We start from the raw sequence: 10847 nt of genomic DNA, 5'->3' as shown, positions 1-10847 counted from the left end.
TTTTCTCCTGCAGTTCATCGTGTCCTGCAGGTGCGCAGGAATAAAGAGGGTGACTGGTGCGTTGACCTGTAATTTCTCTCACCTCACAGACCTACAAATTGTAAAAGAAGTGGTGAAGTTTTATAATAAATAAAATAATAAATAAAATAAATAAGTTTTACGAACCAGTGAATGTTTCCACACAGTTGTAATGAAAAGACTTCTTCACTAGCTTTTAAAAACCAGAGCTCGGTAGAGACCTCTGCTGGTCAGAGTGAGGAAAAGCGCCATGATGCAAAATGTCTCGAGGGTAAAAGTCCAACACATGAACCTCCCTGAAGCTAAAGTGAACTTTTTTTCACATTATGGCACATGTGAAAAATTATTTATTTATTTATTTTATAATTCTGGGTTTAAAGTCAGAATTAATGAATAAATAAATTGATACATAAATAAAAGAAGCATGTTCCATTGCATACTCCATGTAACTGAAAAACAATAGATAACATTTTGCATTGTGGATTTTGACATTGTCCCTGTTTGTAAACAAGTAAAAGTCACGAATAGAGGAATTAAATAAATGCAGGTGCGTACACGTACACATGCGCCTGGTTATAGTTAAAGAATAACGTAAGAAGCGTCTGTACAGCCACAGGTGCTTGGGGCTAAATCAGCGATCCAACTCCTCAAAAGCCCGCGAGGGAGCACTGCGTTTGTAAACCTAGAATGATTAACGCCTAATTTAAGTTCAGTGTCACATTTTGCCAACTTCTACTATTGTGCGACTTAAAACCAAACATGCTGACAGGAACAGTTTACAGTATAAAATGTTTTTTTAATGCAGCGCGTTATGTTCAGTCATTGATTGATCATAAAGTCAAACGCACCTATTGAGTACAACAGCACAGGGACTTTTAACTACATGTACCACTCCACTTAACCATCAATCAGCGTCACATTAACGTCGTTATATCGATCTTGGATTCTAACAAACAAAGATGAAAATATTTCAGAAATAACATTTTAATTAAATGATGTGTGGATGAAGGAAGAAGTCTGGATACTTCAGGAACACCTGAGGTAACGTGTAGACAAGGTAGCAGCTAGTGTCACTGTGCAGGTCAGGAAAATGTTTGTGTGTTGCTTCCTTCTGATTGGTTCTAGCTGCATCAGCCAAGACTTCATTTCTGCTTTTTATTATTGACGCTGTCTCATAAAATAAAAAGTCTTAACAACTACTGCCATTTCCGTCTGTCATGTGACCGTCGCCTTGCAGGTGGGAACAGGAGTTGCCCCCTTTTTTCAAAAGCATCTGATGGGCAACAGATTTGGACACAACAACTCTACGTTTCACTTTCCATTCAGCTCCTTGGTTTCTGTTCCTGGTCTGGGATCTGTGATATCTCTGACAGGTCAACGTTGCATCAGTTCATAGCTTCTTTCTCTTCTTCCAGCTTAGTCTACCATACATTTAGTATTGTAGACACAGCAGTGGTTAGTTTGGTGGACCAGAATGTCACAGGAATAAGCAATAAGTAAAGCATTTCCCTCATTTCATATTTAATAGACATTAAAAATAGGAATGGTAAAAAGAATTTATAACTGGACGATGAATCGATCAATAAATACTCCAAATTTTAAAATGGATTTACACAAACAGCATAAAACTCATTAAATAAACCATTTAGAAAAACATTTACTAGCTTCTTGCAATTACAAATTGATCACAAACTAAAAACCAGTTTGAAATCTAACCTTTAACTTTATAATGTCTTTATAATTTCTGACTCATTTGATCACATTTTGAAATATGAAATAAATGTGGAAGCAGAAGTGACTCAGAGCTGCAGGATGTCGCATGTTCAGTCTCAGCTGTTACAACTTTATTTAAAAGCACAGACCTTCTATCAGAGGAAGATTCTCACATCACTGCAGCAGATTATTTTGTAACAGGAACCTTTTCAAATATTTGTGTCACTTTTACCACGTCAAACTTTCACAACAAACCCCATAAAGTTCCTTTTCAGAAGAAACCAGAACAAGCTTTAACCAAAACAAGTCAAAACAGGAACCTGTGAGTCTTTGATAATTATTTCAAGGAATGAAAAATACGCTTCAGTGTTGTTTGGTCAGAATTATGTTTTTATTTTATTGTTTGTATTTTCAGATGTAGTTGTACTGAATGTTGCAAATGTCCAAAGTATAAACATTATTCTGTTTCTATTATGTTGTAAACGTGTGTGAAATGGAGGATGTGTCTCACAGAGCTCGTCAGTCTGTTGCTAATGGAGAAACGTCTCCAACCCACTTGTAGTTCTACCTGCATTGGTTTTACTTGACATGACATTATTCACAGGACTGTGAGGACATGACGTGAAGGAAAATAAGGGACAAATAACCCCAACCCCGCACTGACCCAGTGCAGGACGCTGCATTTGAGGTTCTAATACGGGACAACCCCGTAATAAACGGGGCGGCTGCCAGCCCCACCTCGGGGGCAGTAATAAACCCGGAGGTTTGAATCTGACCCGCTGCTGATGTCAGGAAAGTGAAACTTAGGGAAACAGAAACGGAGCCGCAGCGGCTCCGTATAAGAGCGGAGGAGATGCGGGTTCGTCAACAGACACGGACCCGAGATGGGTGTTCAGGGCCTGGCCACTTTGTTGGAAAACTACGGGCAGATCTACCGGGAGGTCCAGTTCAGGAAGAGCCGGCTGGTGATCGACGGCTGCAACCTGCTGTACCTGATGTACTTCAGCTCAGGTAGGACTCACTGTAAACACAGTATTCTGAGTGCAGTACTACAGTACACTCAGGCATTACTGTGGTACTGAAGTATTACTGTGCAGCGGGGACCGTTTGCTTCATTTCTTCCTGTTATGTGACAGAAACATTTTAATATTCATGTAATAATCAGATTTTAAAACTTATAACCCTTGAGTTGGAAACCTCGTATCTCCATACTGACCAACAGTCGATGCCTGGATGACGTCACTTTGAATTTTCATGAGTAAAAAAGTTTTAAGATCTTTATTTCCTGGTGTTAAAGTTAAATTAAAGTCCTGCAGTCACTGTTTCCTCCAGCTGATGTTTTTTTTTTAATCTTTATTTTTATATTGCATACAGAACAGTCCACTTTGCAGTGTATATTGTTTTTGTATATAGTATTTCAAATTTAACTTATTTATTTTAGATTTTATTTCTATTCTCATTTTATTTCTTATTATAATTTTCCCCTTGTTGCTGCTTTTCTTTCGTGCTGCTGTGTCATATTTTAAGTTCCTCTACGGGGGATCAATAGAGATTCATCTCATCTTATTTTAGAAGGTTTTAAACACAGATGCACGAAAATATAAGCAGCAGCTTCTTCATGTTTTTGTGGATGTGATGTTGTGACCTGATAAAAACTGAGCAGATTAATGTACAACCACTCATCATATTTTATAACCTGTCCATTAAAGGACCTTGAACTTTAGAAAAGTGTGTGGGTGTGGAGGACGGCTCAGTCTCACACAGTATAAACATCATATAAATGGTTGATTACACAGTATACAAGTCAAGTCCATTTTTATTTGTATAGCGCCAGTTCAATTTTCATAAGTTATCTCAAGGTTTATACTGGTAGGTAAATACTGTAGTTACAGTCAGATCTAAGTCTGAGGACACATCAGTGGAAGCTGCTGCATTAACAGATTATGAACATCAATCTAATAAAACAGCTGGAATAATAATATAAACTGTGTCCTTATCGAAAAAGTCATAATCATATTGATTAATAGATACCTCAAATTTCCCCATCAGCTTACAGCTACATCATAATGTCAGTGGGAGGAGGAGGGTGTTGAAATTATTATAGTGATGTATATTGTAATTGATAGGCTTTATACACCATCCCCCACACACATAACAAAACTGTGACTACTCCAGTCCCTCCCTGTCTCTGAGAGAAGAGATGCTAAATATATCTGGACATTAACTGCTTAGGAATTCCTTTTATTATTTTATATGTAATAATATACAACAGTAATTGGACAATGACCAGAGCAGCTTCATGGCCTGTCATTTCATGACAAACTAGAACGGTCTGCAGTAGAGCACACACCTCCACCAAGACCAAACTAAACTAAAATATCTACCCCTCCCCCATCCCTCCAACAGGTGTGGTGAAACTCGGTTCAGTACTTTTTGTGTAATCCTGCAGATAGACCAGCAGACACAGGTGAAAACAAACCTCCCTGACTGAGGTAATGAAGCCAATAAAAGTTTTTTTTGTTTTGGTTGATTGGTCAGGTCTGGACGAGAATCACGGGGGGGAGTACGCCGCCTTTGAGGAGCAGATTGAGAAGTTTGTCTCGGCCCTCAGGGACTGCGGGATCTCGCCATACGTGGTACTGGATGGAGGCACTGATTCCACCGACAAGAAGCTTGATACTCTGCTGGAAAGAGCTGAGAGTCGGATCAAGAAAGCCCATCAGGCAGCAGTGGAAGGGAGGAAGCAGCACATCCTGCCACTGCTCACCAAGATGGTGTTCAAACAGACCCTGGCCCGGCTGGAGGTGCCGGTGGCACAGTGCTATGGAGAGGCCGACCAGCAGATCGCCGCCCTGGCCAACGAGTGGAAGTGCCCGGTGCTATCCAACGACAGCGACTTCTACATCTTCGATCTCCCTGTGGGGCTGCTGCCCATCTCTCATTTCAAGTGGGAGGCGGTGGAGCAGAGCGGCTCGCAGCGCTACATCCCCTGTAAGAGCTACAAAACATCCAGCTTCTGCATCGTCTTCAACGTCCAGCCCGAGCTCCTGCCCACCTTAGCCGCCTTGGCCGGGAACGACTACGTGAAGCTGAAGAGGATGGAGACGCCCATCAACTGGGCTCAATTTGCCACCGCAGGCAGTGAGACACAAAGCCGCCTGGAGGGGCTGCTCTGCTGGTTGAAGGGCTTCACGACGCCTGAGGAGGCGCTGGAGGCAGCGGTGGGGCTGATGGGAGGACTGAACACGAAAAGAAAGGCAGAGGTGAAGAAAAGCTTGAATCTGGGGATGGAGGAGTACAAGCTGCCTCCCAGCTACCTCAGCAGGTTCTTCATCCACGGGATAGCACCCCCGCTCCCAGTGGTGGAAAAGGTAATTCAATCCTTTACTTTGGAAGGTTTGTTTGGGGCACATGTCCCTTTATTGAGGTCCGGTCTGAGCGTCTTTCTAGATCTAGAAGTAACAGAGTAAATCTGCACAGGTGTTCTGTGCTGTCCTCCTGCAGGTGGCGGTTCCTATCCCGGACTGGATCCAGCTGCCTCTGTTGCAGGCCCGGCTGACCGCAGACGTCCTGGACGTGCTGCAGCTGCAGAGGATGAGCCTCAGCGTCTGCGTGGATCACAAAGACACGCCCACCGCTAACCTGACCTCCAGGCCGCTGCGTCAGGTGATGTACGGGCTGCTGCTGGGCGGAGGAACGGCGCTGCAGGTGGAGGAGAGAGACAGAGAAGGCCTCCAGATGAAATTCAACCTGGTCCCACCGGTCTTCAGAGGAGTCACTCAGCGGCTGGTGCTCAACTCTCTGAATAAGGTGATGCTTTTACCAGTGCATCATTATATATCGATGATTCCCGCCTTTTTCAAATGTGTTTAAAACACAACACGGGACTGGAGTGGAAGGAAGTGCCGACTAAACGCTGCCACCACTTATAACAAAAGGTTAATAGAACCAAATTTATCTAATGTTGAACTGATACAACCTGGTCACGACACCCAGACTGCTGCTGCTGCCGACTTTAGTATCAAACTTCAAAAAACAACAAAACATACACTTGGAAACTTGCCGAGTTGTTGACGACAGATATGCAGGAACATGGCGGACGAATGTAAATATTTGGTTCATGGTGAGAAACTTTTGATTGATGGTGCAAATTGACGTCTTGCAATTTCTTTTTTGCTAACATTTTTTCATTTGGTATTAGGTTGCAGTTGTCGTCCATGTAGAGTGACATGGATCAGTTACATTAGTTATTTATTATCAGTAACAAACACAATGGAAAAAGCATCAACATGTTTTAACTACAGCTCACCTTCTCTGTCGCCTCCATGTTGGTTACTCATTAAAAGCACATGTTCACGCTGAAGTCGGAAGAACGTGAAACCAGACTTTTTCTTGTCTGACTGCGCTCTTCCTTACAAACACCTCACACTGATGTAATTAAACCCTGATATAATGGATATGATGTCACATCGTTAATGTAACAGTATTCTTAACTTTCGTCGTGAACGGTGGGGAGTCGAGTCGTTAACGTGGGAACTTTTCCATCTCTGCCGAGCACGAGACACGAGCACGAGCACGAGACACGAGCACGAGCACGACGTCACACAGGAAACGCAAACACTCAAACTTAACAGATACCGCAGAAAGAAGCTGATACAGCCAATTGTAGCTAATTAGGGCTGCAAGTAATGATTATTCTGCCAATAATCTTTTAATAATTGATTTATCTATTAAATATATATAGATAATTATTGATTAATCATTGCAGCTCTATAGTTAATGCAGCCTAACCGTTAACTTTGAGCAGCCAATCAACTTTTTTTCCTTTTTTGCATGAAAAACATTTATAGATATTTATACGCTTTTGTATTTGTAATATACATTCATTTTGTTAGAGTCACATTTTAGACAAAAGTTTGTGTCTCATTCCTTCATCTGTTTCACTCTTATGACTGGTTTTAGTGGAATAAGTGAAGCTACAACGATCAGCCAGTGTAGTTCACCTTTACCCTCTCTCCTGGTGTCGCTGTAGGCGGAGCTCTCCGAGCGTCTGCAGCTGCTGCTGGACACTCTGCAGGTGACCGAGGCGTGTCTGAGCCGCCTGCCGCCTCCGCTGCGCCTCCCGGTGGCCGTCATCTGCTTCTGGTTGCAGAACGCTCGGCCTCGGCCAGACGAGAAGCTGCTGAAGGCGCTGCTGCTGGGGCTGAGCGTCGGAGATCCTCTGAGACACACCGCAGGTAAAAACACTAACACAACATGATGCTGCAGCAACAGCTGTGACACTTTGACGTCTGATTAGTGACTGTGGTTCACTTATCCACTGCAGAATGTTCCTGTTCATTCTTATGAATACAAATAGAACAATATAACGAGCAACTAACACTTTCTCCATTTTCCTTATAATTACCAAACTCTTCGTAATAAACAGTCAAATATCAGTTGATCTTAAGGAAATGATAAGGAAAGTTTCCAGGGAATTAACTGGATCAAAGTTATATCTGTTTTTCTAATTGATTAATCAACTAATCGTTCAAGCTCTATTGTTTCTATTCTATTTCTATTATTTTCAATGAAAGAAAACTGTGTGTGTGTGTGTGTGTTGCAGCACTGCAGACTGAGGATCACCGCTGCAAACGACATCTGGACCTGACGGTGGTTCATGCCTTCAACCAGTGGCAGGTCTGCATGAAGGACAGCATCCACCTGAACCAGCTGCTGGGCTTCCCTCTACCTGAACCTCAGGTGTCACGGTGAGACTCCAGCAAACCCAGATCACGGCTGTGTACGAACCCATGTGTAACAAAGCCCCTCCCCTCCCAGCTTTCCCGCTCTGACACTTAAAGAAACAAAAAGGTATGGCAGCTGTTTACATGAACATTCAGACTGATCGTGTCCTGGATGTTAAAGTATCTTCGAGAGCCAAACGTGTCCATGTCATCCCTGATAAGGTTCTCAGGGACAACATGGAGTCAGGGTTCAACAGCATTGATCTGTCACCTTCAACATATTCCAATATCTATAAAGGGACAGATCCTTATTCTACCACCTGTGTCGGCCACTTGAGTTTAAGTTTAACTTAGTCAAATCCAAGAAATGAAAGACAAACCAGTCATAACCCATAGACTGTATTTTAGATAACGCTAATGCTCACTACATGATCTGTTGCTCTTTTATATCGTAAAAACTACAGCCAAATGTAAAAAGAACACAAACCTTTTTATGTCGCTTTTTCTTTCTTCATACTCTCGTTTAGTCCAAGGTCAAAGGTCAGGTCAGGTGTGGCCTCTTGTGTTGAAGCTCGAGCTGTTGCTCAAGGTGTTTGCTGTTCATGTTTTTGTTTTGTCTTCTTGCAGCACGTTTCTGCAGCTTGTCGGCCACCGTAGACTTCTATGTGAAACCATGGATCAAAAGTTAAAACTGAAATAAAACTTGTGTTTCGTTGTGTAATAATTTTATTATTATTATTATTATTATAATTATTACTATTCAACAGTTTCTGGAGAGAAAACAGCATCAGACTGATACAATCTTGTTCTGGGTTGATCAGATATAAGCTTGGAGTGAAAATTCAAACTATATCTAGTGTTGTATTGTTGTTATGTTTTGACATGAACAAGAAATCATAACCATGGCCACTTAGGAGACAGGAAGTCTATACCATTACTCACCACTGGCGCTTCCTGTAATGCGTCATCTTTTGTTGTAGTGTCTTTGATTTAATGTAAGGTCAGAGGTCAGAGGATATTTTCTGCGACATTACTGACCACAGCAGGTTAGAGAAAATATTGAAGACCTTTGGACCAAGGCTTTTTGAGACGTTCAGGTTTCATGTATTCTTTAACAAAAAGGTGAAAATCTCTTCTTGTCTTTCTGATGCTGTCCAGGTTGTATCAGGGGGTGCTGGTCCACGAGCTGGTCCACAGGATGAGGACTACAGGAAGACTGAAGGTGTTCCTGAAGAGTGACCGCTCCAGCGTGAGGCAGTACCGAACCATGGTGACCGTCGTCCACCAGTTTCTTGCTCAGAGAGTGTCGACGCCCTCAGAGAGCCACAATGAAGTGGCGGCCCCACGGCAGCGGCGGCCTCTGGACGACCTGACTGTCAACCTGCAGCAGCTGTTCCTGCAGTACGATGACGAGGAGGCTGCGACTGAAATCAACAGCGCCGTCAGAGTGCAGCAGGAGCTACATCTGGACAAACTGGTGTCAGTGAAAACTCGGTACAGAACCAAGGAGAGAAACAACCGGAGTCACAACCTGGAATTGGCCCGCAAGGAGGAGAGCAGGGGCTGGGACCTGCTCTGAGGACTGAGGGACAGTGTCTCTTCTACCAGCAGTTTCATAAAGAAGTACAAACGGGACAGAAACAAACCAAAACAGGGATCAGGGGCTAAAAAGAATTTAAATACTGGCACATGTTCAAATGAGGAAGCAGATCCACCGGCTCTGTTCTGGAGAAACCAGCAAAGCTTCTCCAATAAAAAAAGAACATGTGGGAACATGAAGCGTTTTAAAGAAGTTACAGTGCCAGGTACGAAAAACAGACTCGTCGTGTTCTTTGCACTCATCTTTTCCGAGCAGTTAAAGGAAAACATTTATTTTATTTTGGATTAATCTTGTGTTTTTTGTTTGTTCTCTTCTGGTTTTTACATTTTATTTTCTTTCCTGTTTTTCTGATGATTTATCATCAGCTGAACATTCTGGTTTGGAAGTGTATTTATATTTGCTTGTGTTCTAATTATAGCAGCACTTTTGTACGTGAAAAACAACACTGTTCACTTTTAAACATTTTAATCTTTTGTACAACTAAAGGACTATTAGATGTGACTACAGCTGTTTTCAAGTCAAGAAAGAAACTTTTTGTTTTAGAATTTTCTCCACTAATCAGCGATGACTTTTAGTTAAACTTATTTGCACTTAATGAGAAAATGGTAATATAAAATTACAAGTAAGGAAATGTTAAGTCTGTTGTTTTGTGGTGTCAAATTATTTTGAATCTTAATGTTCAACAAATGAATAAATGTTGCTCTCTTGCTTTAACTGCCTCAGTGAATATATTTAAATATCAACAGTGAAAATATGAATAAAAACAAGGTGAGATTCTTTAAAAGATTTATAAAATTTTAATATACATTTGATTCTCAGCCACACACACGCACGGACACACACACACACACACACACACACACACACATAAATAAAAGTGAATATAAAGAGTGGGTCAGTGGTGTGACTGGTGTTTGGTCTCGGAGCAAAGAGCTTCAGCAGCAGCTCTCTGCTCTGCAGCAGCAGCTCTCTGCTCTGCAGCTTCAGCTCTCTGCTCTGCAGCTTCAGCAGCAGCTCTCTGCTCTGCAGCAGCAGCTCTCTGCTCTGTAGCTTCAACAACAGCTCTCTGCTCTGTAGCTTCAGCAGCAGCTCTCTGCTCTGCAGCTTCAGCAGCAGCTCTCTGCTCTGCAGCTTCAGCAGCAGCTCTCTGCTCTGCAGCTTCAGCAGCAGCTCTCTGCTCTGCAGCTTCAGCAGCAGCTCTCTGCTCTGCAGCAGCAGCTCTCTGCTCTGTAGCTTCAGCAACAGCTCTCTGCTCTGTAGCTTCAGCAGCAGCTCTCTGCTCTGCAGCTTCAGCAGCAGCTCTCTGCTCTGTAGCTTCAGCAGCAGCTCTCTGCTCTGCAGCTTCAGCAGCAGCTCTCTGCTCTGCAGCAGCAGCTCTCTGCTCTGCAGCTTCAGCAGCACTCTGCTCTGCAGCTTCAGCAGCAGCTCTCTGCTCTGCAGCTTCAGCAACAGCTCTCTGCTCTGCAGCTTCAGCAGCAGCTCTCTGCTCTGCAGCAGACGAACTTGAGCTGAGAGTAAAAACAGCTGCAGCGTTGGAGAAAGGAACTTTACCAACAGTATTTCACAAAGCTCTGTAGTCTGACAAAACAAAGACGCCAACATCATGAAAAGGTAAAATGATGAATTATTCTTTAATATAAAGATTTTTTATTGTCACAGACTTGATACAAACCTTTTTTTTTAATGTTTGCAGAGTTGTTTTTAATAAATTGTCTGATTCGTTGGGATTTTAAAAATAATCAGCAGGTTAATTGATCATGAAAAAATGTAATGGTGTAAATCTTTCAACT

The 10847-nt window shown here is 42.5% G+C and overlaps 1 protein-coding gene across 2 annotated transcripts; it reads left to right on the top strand.

Moving 5' to 3' along the window:
- The first annotated feature begins 1846 nt into the window (after nt 1-1846).
- aste1a (asteroid homolog 1a) lies at nt 1847-9776 on the top strand. Of its 2 annotated transcripts, none has more exons than XM_056380417.1 (6): nt 1847-2742; nt 4270-5102; nt 5212-5541; nt 6764-6968; nt 7337-7481; nt 8616-9776. In XM_056380417.1, exons 1-6 carry the CDS (start codon nt 2616-2618, stop codon nt 9034-9036), a joined length of 2061 nt encoding a protein of 686 aa, XP_056236392.1. In that variant the 5' UTR covers nt 1847-2615; the 3' UTR covers nt 9037-9776. The 2 variants fall into 2 exon arrangements, with proteins under 2 accessions (XP_056236392.1, XP_056236393.1); XM_056380418.1 differs by having other exon boundaries at nt 1848-2742; nt 5236-5541.
- Nucleotides 9777-10847: the final 1071 nt, after the last annotated feature.

Source organism: Seriola aureovittata, chromosome 7 (assembly GCF_021018895.1).
Source record: "Seriola aureovittata isolate HTS-2021-v1 ecotype China chromosome 7, ASM2101889v1, whole genome shotgun sequence".
NCBI classification, from domain to species: domain Eukaryota; kingdom Metazoa; phylum Chordata; class Actinopteri; order Carangiformes; family Carangidae; genus Seriola; species Seriola aureovittata.
Note: the sequence above shows the minus strand (reverse complement) of the source record. Positions and strands in the feature narration are given on the sequence as shown.

What these genes read in the sequence shown, in the direction of transcription:
- aste1a (XM_056380417.1), top strand. Translation starts at nt 2,616, where the DNA reads ATGGGTGTTCAGGGCCTGGCCACTTTGTTGGAAAACTACGGGCAGATC. An exon ending in CCTGATGTACTTCAGCTCAG is followed by an intron (nt 2,743 to 4,269) that starts GTAGGACTCACT and finishes TTGATTGGTCAG; the next exon opens with GTCTGGACGAGAATCACGGG. An exon ending in TCCTCTGAGACACACCGCAG is followed by an intron (nt 6,969 to 7,336) that starts GTAAAAACACTA and finishes TGTGTGTTGCAG; the next exon opens with CACTGCAGACTGAGGATCAC.